The following is a 14925-nucleotide window of genomic DNA, read 5'->3' as shown; positions in this document are numbered from 1 at the left end:
GTACACAGTCAGTTTCTCTAATCTTTTTTTTTTCCATGCCCTTTATCAAATTGATAGTGCTTGTTTTCTCATGGCCTGCAGTATTTGCTTTTGCTTTCAGGTCTTAGACTGCAGATCTTATCTCTGTTTACCTGCAAGCTTATTCTTTCATGCTCTGAAAGAAAGGAAAGGTGACAAATCAGATTACAGCCTTTAAAAAAACATGACAGGGAAACTGCGAATTAGAAAGCAAGGGAGGTAAAAAACTAACATCTATTCAAAACCTCAAAGTAAAAACAGTTGCTCAAAATAAAAACAACATTAAAAGAACATTAAAAGTATACATTCAAATCAGTGACATTCTGATGGGAATTTATTTTAATTCTACAACTGGAGAGTCAAGTTGAAAATAATGGTGAGAGTCCCTTTTCCCTGCAACTTAGTCCAGAGGTCCCTGACTGCTAAGGCAATTCAGAAAAGGAGCAGATTGCAACACAATTCCTAAAAAAGGTACTATAAACTACACTATGTATAAGAGGTCATTTTTTTCAACTTCATTTATTTAGCCTTCAGTCTGCTACAACAAAAAAAGAGCCATTCCTAAATTACCAGGCACAGGCAGCGATCCTGCCGTGATGTCACATCACCCCCCCTGGCTACAGAAGGATATTTAAAAGGCTAAATGTTCCATTACCCCTCCGTGCTGTGTTGGTGCATCCCATCTCCCACCCTGCTGGCACGGGATGGGGGCTCTGGAGGGAGGTGGCAGCTCTGCTCCGCGAGGACCCGCAGCCTCCCGCTGCTCCCAGCAGCGCTAGGACTGCAGCGATGAACAAGCAGCTCCGCTCTGCCCGTCCCCTTGGTACAGGACTTTTGGAATCCGAACACAGAAAATAGCACCACTGAAAGCAAAACCTGCCAAAATCCAAGGGTTTGGGGTATCCCATAATATCCTCTTCTCCTCTCTGTACTGCTTGCTGGGCATTCAAAAGGTATCCAAAAAAAATTGCTCCCGTGATTCAACAGCAAATCTCAGACACACAGAAACAAAATACTAAAGCTGCTTCTTAAACTAGAAATCACTCTGCTGTGACTCCACTTACAGCACGGATTCAGCATTAATCAAGCAGTCTCAGGCACTTTTCTAAGCCATGAAATATAATATATTCTTTTTAAATGTGATATAGATATGTGCTCATCGGCTATTTGTGTTGCCAAACTGCATGAAATGTGGCAATTACAGTTCAAGTAATTACCACTATTCCTGATATCCCTAATGCTGGAATTAAAATTAAAATTAAAAATAAAACTGCTCTTTTCAAAATGACCTTATTGCATTATCTTCCCAAAATATGTTTCTTAGCCTTATTTTAAGTAAAGATGCTGAAATCAGGAATGACAAAACCAGTCCATTCCCAATCCCGCTGCGGAATCTATCTTCCACAGTCCATATACCGGCATATACTCTAAACTAGACCCGGCTGAACCTTTTTGATGGAGCCATCACTGTGAAACTAAGGAGAAACCAATTTAGCTTTCATTGGAAATGCATCGCTTTTTATATAATGAATTAAATTAAATTTTATGAAGCCTCAAAATATACCCCAAAAGGGGAAATGCACTCTAGAAGTGGACAACTGCAATCCGGTCGCAAACGTGAGCAGGTCTGCGGGAAAATCTCCGGAGATGAGTGTAGCACGGATGCTGGGAGCTCAGCACCAATTGTTTTGTTCTGCAGACCCAACTCTTGTCTGACCACGTTGGCGATGATACAAACGTGACCTGACTGAAGAGGTTCTAACCTCACCATGTACCTTACAGCCTGATTGAATCTGATTTCTCAGGAGAAGTAAACATTCAGCTTTCTCTTACTTTTTGGAATGACAACTATGGAATATGAAAATACTCTCAAGATTCTTCTGTGCTGTAGCTTGAACCAGAAGTCTTTTTTTTTTTTTAAATAGCAACTTTCTTCAGCTGTAAAGCATCCTCTAATGATGTCCAGCTCAAAAGAAAGTACAAATTCTATGATTCTATGAAATTTAGTCTCACTTTGTCCCTTAGCTGGGACTAAGACTACATATAAGAAGAATCACGTGGTGCACAGTATTTGCAACAGCCTCTGATAAAGCGTGATTTACATTTTAGAGGTTCCAATGGGACATGACGTGATATCACTGCAGTGCTATTAATTTGTTGGTTTTGTTTGTGATGTTGTTTGTCTCACTTCTGCAGATCTACTCTTAACACTAGTTTGGTAACACTGGATAAATAGATGAGCATACTGGAACTGAAATGGAAATGTCTTTTTTGTATCATTTTTGATACAAATGTCTTTTTTCCAACTGGCACCAGCTGCACCCATCTGCAACCAACCTAAGATGGGGAGAAAAGAGCTGTCATTTTCATCATGCCTTCCTTCAACTCTCCCCCGGATCTACATTTTTAGGCAGAAGCAACAGAGCTGAAATCACAATAATCCTGCTGTCCGTAGCGTGAAGAAACCAAAGAAAAAAATTATCATTTCAATCCCATGCCAATGGAGAAGAACAAAGCCAGCTAGAAGGGCAAAGGAACAGTATGACTCACACACACGCTTTGTAGGCTAAAAACCCTAAGCTTTGGGTGCCCCTGTTTAAAAGCCATTTAATAGCAGCATTGAGAAGGCAGACTTTTTTCACTACAGATACAAATCAGTATTCTGTGACATGTTTCTCTTGGAGACAGAAAATCAAACTGGAAAGACATTTGATTCTGAAAAAAAACCCATCTTGTAATTGATGCGGGTTAGTAAATTTAAGGAAAGTATTATTGTTTGAACCCACTCAACAACATCCACAAATAAATTAGAAAGTTCAAGAGATCTAGAAGAAAAATAGCAGCGGGAGAAATTTTCTCAAAAAAAAAAAAAAAAAAAAAAAAAAAAATTCATTGACTGCCTTTTCTACATTAGCAGTTGGATGGAGAACTTCTGCTCAGGACCGGGTCTGAACTGCTGCCGGAGCCCAGAGCTTCAGCCATTGCCACTCACAGGAGGCAGGAGCAGCCCAGGCCATGGGTTTGAGAACGAGCTCCTACGGGAGACGCTGCTAACAAGGCCTTGGGGTGATGGCCCATTTCCTCAACTTCATGAAAGAAGCAACTGCCCTGAGTGAAACCTGCTCGTCCCTAATGGCTGAGTGTCTTACATCAGTGCGCAATGGTTATTCTGTCACTGCTACCTATGGGGCAAGGGATGAGCTGCGAAGGAAGTTGATGAGTCCGGAGTAAAACAGAAGGGTAATTGCTGAGACCGGCAGTATCAAGGACTGAGAAATGCAAAGATCCAACTTATGAATAATGACCGTTACAATTCCAAACGTCCTTCAGCTACATCTAGCAGAGAAACACCGTTAACAACTCAGCAAACAGACGTCTTGGATGTGGAGATCGGTCACTCACTTTAGCTCTCTGAGGCAGGTTCATCATGGTGTCTGGTTTGAAGTCGTTCTTGTTCTTTCTGCACAGAACCGCTGTGATGATGATGATGATCACCGTAACCACAGCGATGGGAGCCAGCACCGCTGCAATGATCCACAGGTTGTTCGGGGGGTTCTTCACCACAGCTACAGGAAATCGCAAACCGACATTGGTAAGTTTTACTGGGCAAACGCAAGATTTAATTGCTTCCAACACAGTCTGCAACTCTCTCCATTTAATAACTAGTATAAAAGGTTTGTCAGTAATCTAGCTATACCTTTGTGTTCGTTAAGTTAAAAAAAAAAAAAAGAAAATGAAAAAGAATCAGCAACACTGTTCAATGCACAAATCCCTGGGCTCTCTTCTCTTCCTTAGTTATAGCCAGCTGCAAAAGCAGACATCAATTCCCAAGTCAAATTAGGTGCCATGTTAGGTATTATTCCAATGGTTCATTTACAGAATAAACAAAAAAAAAAAAAAGTGAGGCTCAGCAAGAGTAAACTGGGAGAGTTTTTTTCAAAAACAATGAAGCTGAGCACACCGATAGTTATTATTAATATCAATAGGGTAATAAGAAGATGCTTCTCTTGCGCTCTAGAAATACTTTATCATAGTTAAGGTCAAAATCAATCCATGATCTCTGAAGGAGGGAAAATAATGAGGTTGGAAAGAGCTGCTTGCAGATATATTAATAATGGCACCAGGAAAAGGGTACATTTCAGAAATGCAGTTGTGCTAAAACCTTTTAATTCCACTTTATCAGAATAAAGTCTCTTAGTATGAGCCTTCAACTTGTGTCACAGGAGGATCTCTTATGTGTGTACATCCCTGGTTCTCTTATTTCATTTCTTTCTGGAAAAACACCAGATAATCTCCTTATGATGCTGAATTTCGGTTTAGTGAAACATCTGGTGGACTTCACCATGCTATCTCTATTTATTTTCCTGTGCCACTGGTTGCTGGCGTGGACAGGCAATTGCGAGAATAGCAGCGTTAACACAGCCTTTCCCATTTCCTAGGGGACCGTTGCTCTCAAATGTCATTGAGCTTATTAGCTGTCAGAGGCACTCAGCATCTTTCAGGATCAGACTTCAAATGCAAACCATCTTGTTCAGCAGCCGTTATGAAAGCCAGCTGAAAGTCTGCCTGAAACTCGAGCCTGTCTTCTTTGTACATCTACCACTTTTTGCAAAGCCAATGTAGTTGGCTGGGTGATGTAGGAACTGCGCCATTAGGTACTGTAACAGGAACCACGTGCTTAAAGACTGTCCAAAAAGCCAGGTTGAAGCCTAAGACTGAGCTGCCTTTCGAGGTCCACTTTTCAATGGACTTGCATAATTCTAAATTACTGACTTTGAACATGTAGTGTGGGAGTGAAAGTGCTGTGGGAAAGTGAATCTGAATTTTATCAGATAACGGTAATTTTAATTAAAGACTGCTGTTGTGGAAGCAGCAAACAATTTTTGAAAAGTTATAATTATTCTTTCTAGGGAACAAAGAGGAAATGATGACCTTATGGCTAATAGGACAAACATTTAGGAATTAGGGTTTAAAACTTCAATTCAGTTATCAGCTTCCAATGTGACCTTGAGTAAGTCAATCCACGGTTTGTTCAACTCAATAAGACTGCAGTGGATTTTGAAGCAAGCCTTTCATTTTGCTATAACTCAGTCCTTCACTTATAAAACAGGAACATCCTTATTTTTTGTTATTATTCGTCTGTCTTGTCTAAGCAGACTGTGAGCTCCTGAGGGTAGACGTCTTTTCTTACTGCATTTTGGTACAGAACTTTTCATTCTGCTATAACAGAAATGAGTAAAAATGAAGTGCACACAAAGTATTTTCTTTGGGAATACAAAGACAGACTACAAATACCACGTCCAAAATGAAAGAAATGGATTTTTTTCGATAATAAGGTATAAAGATAGAACTCCCTCCTACATTTCAAATGCTTTTGCTACAGAATCTCAGTTACCCGGGGTCATAATTTCAATTTCTGTATATTCTCTTCCTGCGATATTCTGTGCATATTTAACTTGTATGAAAATCTACAGATGAACTAGGCTGCCTTACCAGATCATGGAAGTACGAAGTTAAATCATAAGCAGTGGATGTCATATAATTACCGAAATACCCATACAAATCACAAAACTGCACAAAGAGCTAGGAAATTGCTATGTATTATTTATAGCTGCTTTAGTAAAAATTACATTATAGAAATACTCTCATGGAAAAAAAAAAAGTCATTCAGAATTTAAATGCTAGACTGTATGGAAGCAGGAATGGAGATCCCCGGTTCCAGTCCAATTAAACTCAGTAAGGGACCATGACCAAATCAAGGATCAGGTACGGTATATAGTGCAGTCTCTGGAAATTATATCATACTTTAGTCTTTTAACTCAATCGTATGTTTATGGATGATACATCAATTATTTATTGCAGTGGTTCCTTCTTTTCCTATCACCATTACATGTAATTATTTCAATATCCCGGCTCCTTCAGGCAGAAATAACGTCGGCAGAAATAACGTCCCATTTTATATGCTGTTTAGCCAGTAAGGAGATCCAGTAGAGAAGTCCACTGTATAATTTTAATTCCATCTGGATAAATACCTTGGCAAAGTGAGGAGATTCAGTTAGCTAAAGGCATGATTGATTCATTAAGCTGTTATTGCACAAAAAACACTCCAAGCTCCACCACAGGTTTATGACTGTGGGTCAACAGTACAGGAATACCAAGACAAATTTTTTTTTTAAGAAAAGACGTGTGCCCACAATCACTCAGTAATTGATGCAAGTCGTAAAAGAGAAATTTGAAAACACTTTGTTTTTCAAGAAGGGTTTACTTTTTTGGCCACGTTATTCTGAGTGATGCTAAGGTATCTTGAATCTGAAAGTCACACATATACACAAGAAGCTCTGCTCAATTTCACTTTTCTAATTTGTGTCTAAACAACATCTTTAGCAATCGTGTGGCGAACTTTACAGAGTTCTTGATGAAAAAAAATATTTAAAAAAAAATATCACTTTCAGGTAGAAATAATCTACATTACTCTGAACAAGTAAAAAATAAGGGACATCTTGATAGCCCCCACATACAATTTCATTTTACTTTACGTCAAATTACTTCAACAGCAATTTAGCCCCAGCAGTCATTAGCCTATGGCGTCATGGTTTTGTTAGCATCAAAATGAATTCTGACTTTACAGTTCCATAAAGCTCATGTAACTGTATATGTGTAAAATTAGTTGTACAGGAGAGTTTACAGTGATTGGCTAATTAACAGTCGGTATATAGCTTTGATTTACTACCACAAAAGATGCGCCTGCCTTACATATGAAAAAGAGCCACCTGACTTAAGCAGCTACTCAGAAGGGTGCAGCTGAAATTTCTCTCTCCCCACACCTACACTGGTGTTTTCACCAAGAGAGAAAGAAGATTAAAAAAAAAAAAAGAAGAAAAAAATGGACTAAAGCAGAGAATTTTTAAAAGAACTCTTACGATCAGCTTGAACTTGAATAACATAACCCAGTGTCAAGGCCATCCGCTGGGAGTCAACGGTACTCAAAATTTTGGCAGCTGCAGTGCCCAGCAAAGGTTTCCCGTTGTATAAAGTATAGTACGTCAGTTCAGCCGGCTCCTTGGGTCCTGGAATACGTTGGATTTTTACCATCTTTCGGGGAAAAAAAAAGAAAACGAGAGAAAGAAATAAACTGCGTTTGTATTATACCATTGCAAAACCTGCCAGGAGCTACTCAAAGGCAATGCACAGAGGGAACTCCTTCAAGACCCCATATAAGCATAAGCTCCGTGCAAATATTCTCACAGGATCAGGGCTTCTCCCCTTCACAGCCGAGGCTATTAAGATTAGTGAGGACTGACTGCCGCCTTCAAATTTTTTAAACATAATCCCAAGGCAAAACCCCACACTAAGGAAATCATGTAGAAAAAGGAGGAAAGGATCAAATATTTGAACACTACAGTCCTCTGTAATGAGGGAATTCTTAAAATCTATGCTAATTTTAAAAATTATACTTTACTGACATACTGCAGTTGAAAATTTCCCTCACATTTTACTTCTGTACTCATCATTTTTGATCCCAGGCTGACAAAAAAGAGAACCATGCTTTTTCCATTTTATTCTGCAGAACACCGGCAGAATTTTTACACTATACCTCTATCTTTCCTGCAAGTAGAAGTGTCAAACGCCTCTAATGATGAGAGGAAAAAGGAGTTTTGAGACTCTTCTCCGTCATGCTATTGACTAAAATATGTCACGTGTTCATGGAAAATTTTAAAAAGGTTCACACTCTTGGCAAGCAAAAGCGTGTTCCTTCTTTTAAATTCTTTCAATGGGAAAACACACAGAATTGTGGGCAAAGTAGTAATTTGGTTTTATATCTCACAAAAAGTAATTCTTGAAAATCATCATGTAATTAAAAAAAAAGCAATAATTTGTCATGCAATTTTTGAAGATAGATCCTCTTTGAATCTCCCACAACTAGCATAATTTGGCTAAATTAGTGAGAAATCAAAATATGATCATTTCAAAAAAAATGAATGGGATTTGTTGCTGAATAAGAGAAAGATGATTAATAAATTACTCAGGACTGAAATCTGTACTTCATAATGTGATCTGCGGCCACATGATTTGATGACTTACCCTGTATAAAGACTGCTTCATATATATTTTTTAATGTTTTTCAACAAAAAGAAAGAAGTTGTTCTAGCTTTATTGAGTTACCGAGGAAAGGAAGACTTAGGAAACTTTTGTTAATTTAAGAACAAAAGTCTTGAACTCTTCATTATGCTAAATACAAGACTTCATGCTAAAGTAGGTACTTTGTACCAATCCTCGTAGCAACCAGAGAGAAAACATTTATTGACACTGATTAACTAACGACGATTTTGAGATGAGAGGCATGCAAACATGGCTGACTACAGAAAAAGAACCCCATTAGTAACGCCATGCGTTTTGCACTCTCTGCTTTGGTGTTCATGAAAAAAGACGGGAAATCTCAGCCTAGTTAAGCAGGGTGGGTTTTTTCACACAAATTGAGACAGGACACATGCAAACAAAGCTCTTTTTTTCCAACACATATCCAGGCGCAACCGATACCGCGTTGACCACCTGCACAGTGTAGCTGCCCACAGTAGTGGCACGTTTGAATCGTCTTCCTTGCTGATGGGACATCATAAACAGCGGGGCCAAACGCTGCTCCATTAATCTTGCGAAGCTCTGATTGTTCAGTCCCAGTAATGCAATATCAACCCCTTGAATAACTGCGGGAATGGAGAAAAATCACGTATCAGCATATTTTAGAGGGGCAGATAAAGTAACGGGTGGTCTGCAGGGCAGTTTGGGACAGGGATGTGCTAACTAGCTTAGAAGAAAAATAACTGGACAGTTACACCCCCTCAGTAATTCCCAATGGGGATATAATGTGCTTCCATTTCAGCCCTTGCACTTTTCTTCTCAAATAATCGATGTTTCAGAGAATAAAATCCTTCAAAAACTTTCTTTGGCCTTCCGTTTACCAAAATGGCTCCGGGAAGCACCTAATCTATGATCTTCAGGGTAAAAAGTAAGTGAAAACCTGTTTGAGAGCTACCTGGTTTTATGCTTGTCGCCAGTTGCTCCTGTTAACTAAACGACAGGGTTTTTTGTCCAGCGGTTCTGAAATCGTTAGAATTTTGTACAACTTGGTTTGAAACAAAACACTATATGCTTGAGAGCACTGAAAACGGAATAAACATTTCCTAAATAAAAATTAATGTAAAATTAAAAGACACTGAATTTACATAAAGTTCAAATAAGTGATATTGCATGCTAATTTAATTCATACAAATGTATGGGTTTTCGATATTATTTAAAAAAATCTTTTGGGACCTCCATGAGTTCTTTGAAAACACTGTTTCCATTGTAATATCAATCATACTCCACTACAGCACGGGCACAAAGGCAAGAAGTGGCATATTGGGTTCATGGGGTCCAAACGGGGAGGAGCCATACCACTCCCTTCAGAGGATCGTAATCTCCACATAAACTTATTTTTAATCTCAAAATCTCTCTCGCAGGTACCAAATCACACCGGCTTTTGGAAGCCGAATGTAGAATTTAATCTGTTTCATGTCAGGCTCCTTTTCTCTTGCTCTCCTGAGCATTAAACGATTCCAGGTACAGACACATCGATTAGAAAGGCTTTGGTATCTGCTCAAAGATGTCTGGGGAAAAGGGTCTCTTTCTTGCCGTTATCACTTATAAAGTCAAAATGATTGTGAATGAGAATGTGATACCAATGAAATGACTGTGGTAAAACCAGTATTTTGAAGCCCAATAGCACTGTCTGCACCTTCTTTTCCACCAAGAGAAGGTTATGTGCTTTATGCTTCAAGTGAAAGATGCAAAAATTCCTGGACCCAGCCAAAGTCAGCAAATCATAACAAACTTCCTCGGTTTAATAGATCACTTTTCTTCCCGGGTTATGTCTACAAGGCTCTTTGGATTTCAGATTTAAATCAAAGTCTCGGGGGGGTGGGGTGGGGGTGGAATGTGTGAAAGCAAGCCTATTTGTCTTTTAAAACTCTGAGAGGATAATGCAGCGCTCAGAAGTGCTTAAACCAAAGTAGCATAAATTCTGAGGTGAGTGTTGGCTGCAGGACACGTCTCTGCTTGGCAGGGCGAACCACAGTTATGCCCCAGAGTAACTTTAAATACATTTGCCCAGTTGAATGCAACAGGAAGGTTCAGTGGGCAGCCGCTTATTTTTGTGTAAAATTACCACACCAATGCGTTCATATAATGGAGCACTAAAAACTATCTGACATCCGTGGCGGAGAGAAGGAGATTAAGAAGTACCTGTTATCACCCAGTAGTCTCTAGTTGACTCTGAGACATCAAGGTTTGGATACTCCAAAGCTTTAAAATAAAAGTTGAAATTATGTCATAACATTCCAACATCCTACACTTCATTTGTCCCAAAGCTATTTGGTTAACCAGACACTGATAAATAAAATTGAACCCTGGCCCAGGAGGAGATCTAGAGGCACAGATTTCAGGATTACAATTTCTCTTCAGTCTGAAAAAGGACATCAAGTGTAAACAGTGCAGGTGCTGACAAAGTAGAACATATATCTTCTGTTGCCAAAATATTGGCTGATACATCGCCTGGGGCAAAGCCAAGGATTGCCCATTACTAAAAATGATATGTAATACGCATGTGTCTGTTATATACGTTTCTGCTGCTTTCTCTCTGTGAATAATCCCCTGAGGGAAACAAAATGACATTGTATGGTGACTCTGTGATTCAATCCTTACTTAGCCCAGACCACCATTTTAACCTGAAATAATACTAAAATAAACCAGGGTCGGATTCCAGCAATCACAGAGTGCAGTTCCACATGAATTACAAATGAGACTAACAAATCTGTGAGCACACCTTAGAGTGTGGCACTCTCACTCGGCACCATTTCAGGTATTACTACCATATGTGTTTACATCTGCGAGAAACTGATGTTTGCTCTTCTGATGCCTTTTGTTAGCTTTTCCATCTCCAAAGTGCATTAGGCTGTAAAGTTCAACATGCTGCTAATTCATTATACAGCTCAGCATTTTTACCAATAGATTTATGCAACGCGGAAAGCATTAATACTTGGAACTTAATTCAGAAAATGTCCATGCCTTGCATGTTGATATGCTGCTATTGAGTTACCTTGATTTTTTAAACCCCAAAGTGGCTTGAAATAGTAAACGTTGTAAAGCGCCTGATTACAGGCAGTAACTGCTTTTGAGGAGGGATTTCACAGCGTGTCCTGAGCTGTGCATTTCCATGACAGACTGCGAAGGCTCTGAAGGAGCCGCCGGAGTCTACGGGGAAATAATGCGCTCTGAAAACAGCAGCGGTATTTGAAACAACTGCGCTGCCACATGAATAAGCATCAAACACTTTTCAAAGTAAACATTTTCACAAGACGCGCTACCAGTCTGAAGCCATAAATACTACGCGCACATTAAGTTCATGAGTTTGCAGTCTACCTGCTGCACTGGGAATAAAACCAAGAACTCCAAAATGAAATATAAGCTATTAGTTGTTAAAGGAGCACTAGCTACAGACTTTATCGGGTCAGTTCATCATGTGCGGGGATCAGCAGAGAATTGCAATACCACACGAGACTCTTACTGTGTGACAAATGTCTTCTACAGCTACTGACTACCAAGCGTATGCCTCTGTTGCCTTTGCAAGAAGCACCATAACCCTCTTCCTATGCAACAGGCCTATTTTGGAGACTAAAAGCTGGAACCGAGCAAAACCATCATTAAAAGCACTTCCTCGGGGTTTCTCCTTGTGCTCCTGGATGCCCTGTGAAGGCAAGTCCTGCACACGGGGCACTCTGCACACGGGCTCACCCGCCAGCCATGACCCTTCCTAGGTCCCCAAGCACACCCTGCGTCAACAGCCCCCCTCCACTTCCCCTTGCCCGCGGAAAGGCCTGATGAAAGCTGGAGCTCATCTTTGGGCAGTTTCACCCATTTGTTTGCAGATATCTGATTTAGATAGGTAAAGAATAATATACCCTCCTCCCTTTTCAAGTATTTGCAGAATCCCCAGAGTTAGTTGTGATTCCTGACTGCCTTGCACCGGAGGGTGGCCACTTATCCCCCAGACAGTTCGTTGTGCAAGTAACTGATGAAGAATTGCATGAGATAATTACGCTGCTGTTGGGCTGTTTGCAAATAAAATGGACTGACAAAAAAGGTAACTTGGTGTTTTCCCCAGTGCTCACTTCCCACCAGCCTGGTTCTGCTTTTTCTTAGAATCGAAAAATGAACAAGCACCTTAATAATTTTACCTAAAGCTACGAATCCGCTCAGTTCAGTGTTCCGATCATAAAGGTATATTTGGCTCTGTCCTTACGTGCCCTATTATTTTGATACTTGTGAAATGAAAAAATTACAAACTACTCCATCACTGGTTTAGCCTTACCAGTGAGTTTGATAGCCACCAGAAGCTTAACCAGATCTTCACTGGTATTTGAGCACAGTATTTCAAATTTAACAAGCATCTTGGAAAGATTTATACACGGTGAGATCAGCTGAAACCTGCCCTTCCTTGACCAGAGTCCATCACCACGCACTGACGTACCCAGCGTGTCCCTGTCTCCTCTCACTCCCAGTGACCGCTCATCTCCTCCAGTGAACGGATGACGCAGCTCTACAGCGACCTTAATTTCACATACCAAGTTTAACAAGCAGGTTAAACAGAAAACCCCATAATCAAACATCTCATCCCTTTATTCATTTTAGAGAAATTAGCACGCAGAGTCAGAGAGCGTATCTGCCACACAGGCTGCCCAGACACACACCTGTCCCCCGCTCTCTGTACCTCTGACGCTTCACAACAACTGAAACGCCAGCACGTTATTGACGCTAAAGTGCTTAGACCACGTTTTAAACTGAGGATGAAGTTCAGCAAACACACCACTGATTTTTTTTAACCAGAAAAGCGCAGATAGAGCTCACCCCGCACCCAAACACCCACTCAAAGCCTGCTACCCAGCCCTGCCGCTGGAGCAAGCGCCGGCGCTGAGCCTTCACTGCCGTAAAGGGCTACGCTGAACATGAACTTCATGTGCTGCGCTAAGTTTTCCTGAAATGGAGACTTGGGGAAATTCTGTGGTTTGTTTTATATAAAACTACAATTTTATTTTGTTTGGAACCTGGCACAAGCAATTCTTACTAATGACAGCATGTATGTGTTTTTCTTAATTATCTACCAGTGTTTCTAGTAGCTGAAGTAAACAATGAACCCAGAAAAACCCCACACAATCCCCCTCTTTTTTTTTTTTTCCCCCTTTTTTTTTTTTTAAGTTTAAAAAGCAGTCAGAAAAACTGGGCTTGACAATAAAGCTTATGGTACTTGCAAAGCAACAGCCCAACACCGGCTAATCTTAAGGAGCTGTGTGCCGGGAAGCGCATACTTACATTCTGCAATGGTGAGAGGCGGGTAGGTTAGATAGAAACCCACCAGCTCAGCTGACAGCTGATTAAGAAGGTTGCTGGAAATAGTGCCATTTAGAGTTGTGCTTTGATTGTTCACTACATAAAACAGAGTGACAGCTTGGGAGACATTGGAGGTGTTCAAAATCTGAAACAGAGGTAAAGAAATAATGTGTATTTGTGTTTCAGCTCAGTTGAAAAAATAAAAAAACAACCAACAATCAACAAAAAACAAAACCCGCACAACCAGAAAACTAAACCCCAAACTAGTGCAAATAAACTGGGAAGAAGTTAACTTGAACAATGGATTGGATACAGCTTGCTCAACATGGTTGTGTACACCAGTTTGTGGTACTTTAATTCCTGCTTCAGCACAGGCAGAGTTGCCGGAGGACAGCAGCAGGCAGAAAAGGTGTAGTCAGGACTGAAAATATTTTTCCCCATTTTTTACCAGGAAATGTAGGATGAGGTAAAGGATGCTTACCAGAAAATATGTTCATTATTTGACGCAGAGGAATTAGGCCTGTATGTCTTGCTCTCTCTGCTGCCTTCCTAGCACAGTTATCTAGACCTACGCCTTTTCCGTATGAAATAAAGGGATATCATGTCTCTTCTGTTCCTAGCATCACGCAATTACTGGCTCTCCTCCCCACTTTAGCTCTGTGCCGCTCTTCCTGAGCCCAAATCTGATGACTGCGTTTAAGGACCAATTCTATTTAGTGAGTACTGGATCAGATCCTCAAACACCAGTTTTATGCAGGAAGCAGAGAGGCGAAGGCAGGGCAGGAATGGAAAAAACATTTTTTTTCAGAAAGCTCATGCTGTAGGAGAAGAGGGATGATTTTTGGCTACTGGTATTGTAGGTAGGGCCAACAGCATTCAGCATTCATTAATATTATTTAAATACCCCATTTTTATGATTTGGATCACTAAGTAAAACATAAAACATGGTATAATAAAAGCACCAGAAGAAGAGTTCGAGGTCAGGCCAGAGGTCTGCCCAGTCGACGTCCTCTTACAAATGGATGGGAGCAGATGGTTGGAGAATGAGCACAGGGCAAGAAGAGAGGGCTCTTTTTCACAGTGTAAGGTTAGCCCACAGCTATGATCTGCGCCATAAATCGTATGCTTGGGCTTAAAAAGGGTTGATGACTTCTTGTTCTGTAAGTTTGGCCAATTGTTTTTTGTAACTTCCATAGTTTTTTCCAGTTACATCCAGCCATCTTGGGGCAGTGTGGCTGGAGAGCTGCCTGGCAGAAAAGGACCTGGGGGTTCTAATTGACAAGCGGCTGAACATGAGCCAGCAGTGTGCCCAGGTGGCCAAGAGGGCCAGTGCCATCCTGGCTTGTATTAGAAATAGTGTGACCAGCAGAAGGAGGGAGGTGATTGTCCCCCTGTACTCAGCACTGGTGAGGCCACACCTTGAGTATTGTGTCCAGTTCTGGGCACCTCAATATGACAGAGATATCGAGGTGCTGGAGCGAGTGCAGA

General features: G+C 40.6%; 1 protein-coding gene across 1 annotated transcript in view; it reads right to left on the bottom strand.

The window, feature by feature from the left end:
* Positions 1-14925, bottom strand: part of KIAA1549L (KIAA1549 like) — a 72067-nt gene that overhangs the window by 46993 nt on the left and 10149 nt on the right. Inside the window, exons 6-10 of the mRNA XM_054200250.1 lie at positions 13420-13582; positions 10297-10356; positions 8569-8720; positions 6939-7110; positions 3421-3584 (exon numbers count right to left, since the gene is read on the bottom strand). Coding sequence (XP_054056225.1) covers positions 3421-3584; positions 6939-7110; positions 8569-8720; positions 10297-10356; positions 13420-13582 — 711 coding nt within the window. The remainder of the gene's footprint in view (positions 1-3420; positions 3585-6938; positions 7111-8568; positions 8721-10296; positions 10357-13419; positions 13583-14925) is intronic.

This window comes from Rissa tridactyla, chromosome 4, assembly GCF_028500815.1.
Source record: "Rissa tridactyla isolate bRisTri1 chromosome 4, bRisTri1.patW.cur.20221130, whole genome shotgun sequence".
Taxonomy (NCBI): domain Eukaryota; kingdom Metazoa; phylum Chordata; class Aves; order Charadriiformes; family Laridae; genus Rissa; species Rissa tridactyla.
Note: the sequence above shows the minus strand (reverse complement) of the source record. Positions and strands in the feature narration are given on the sequence as shown.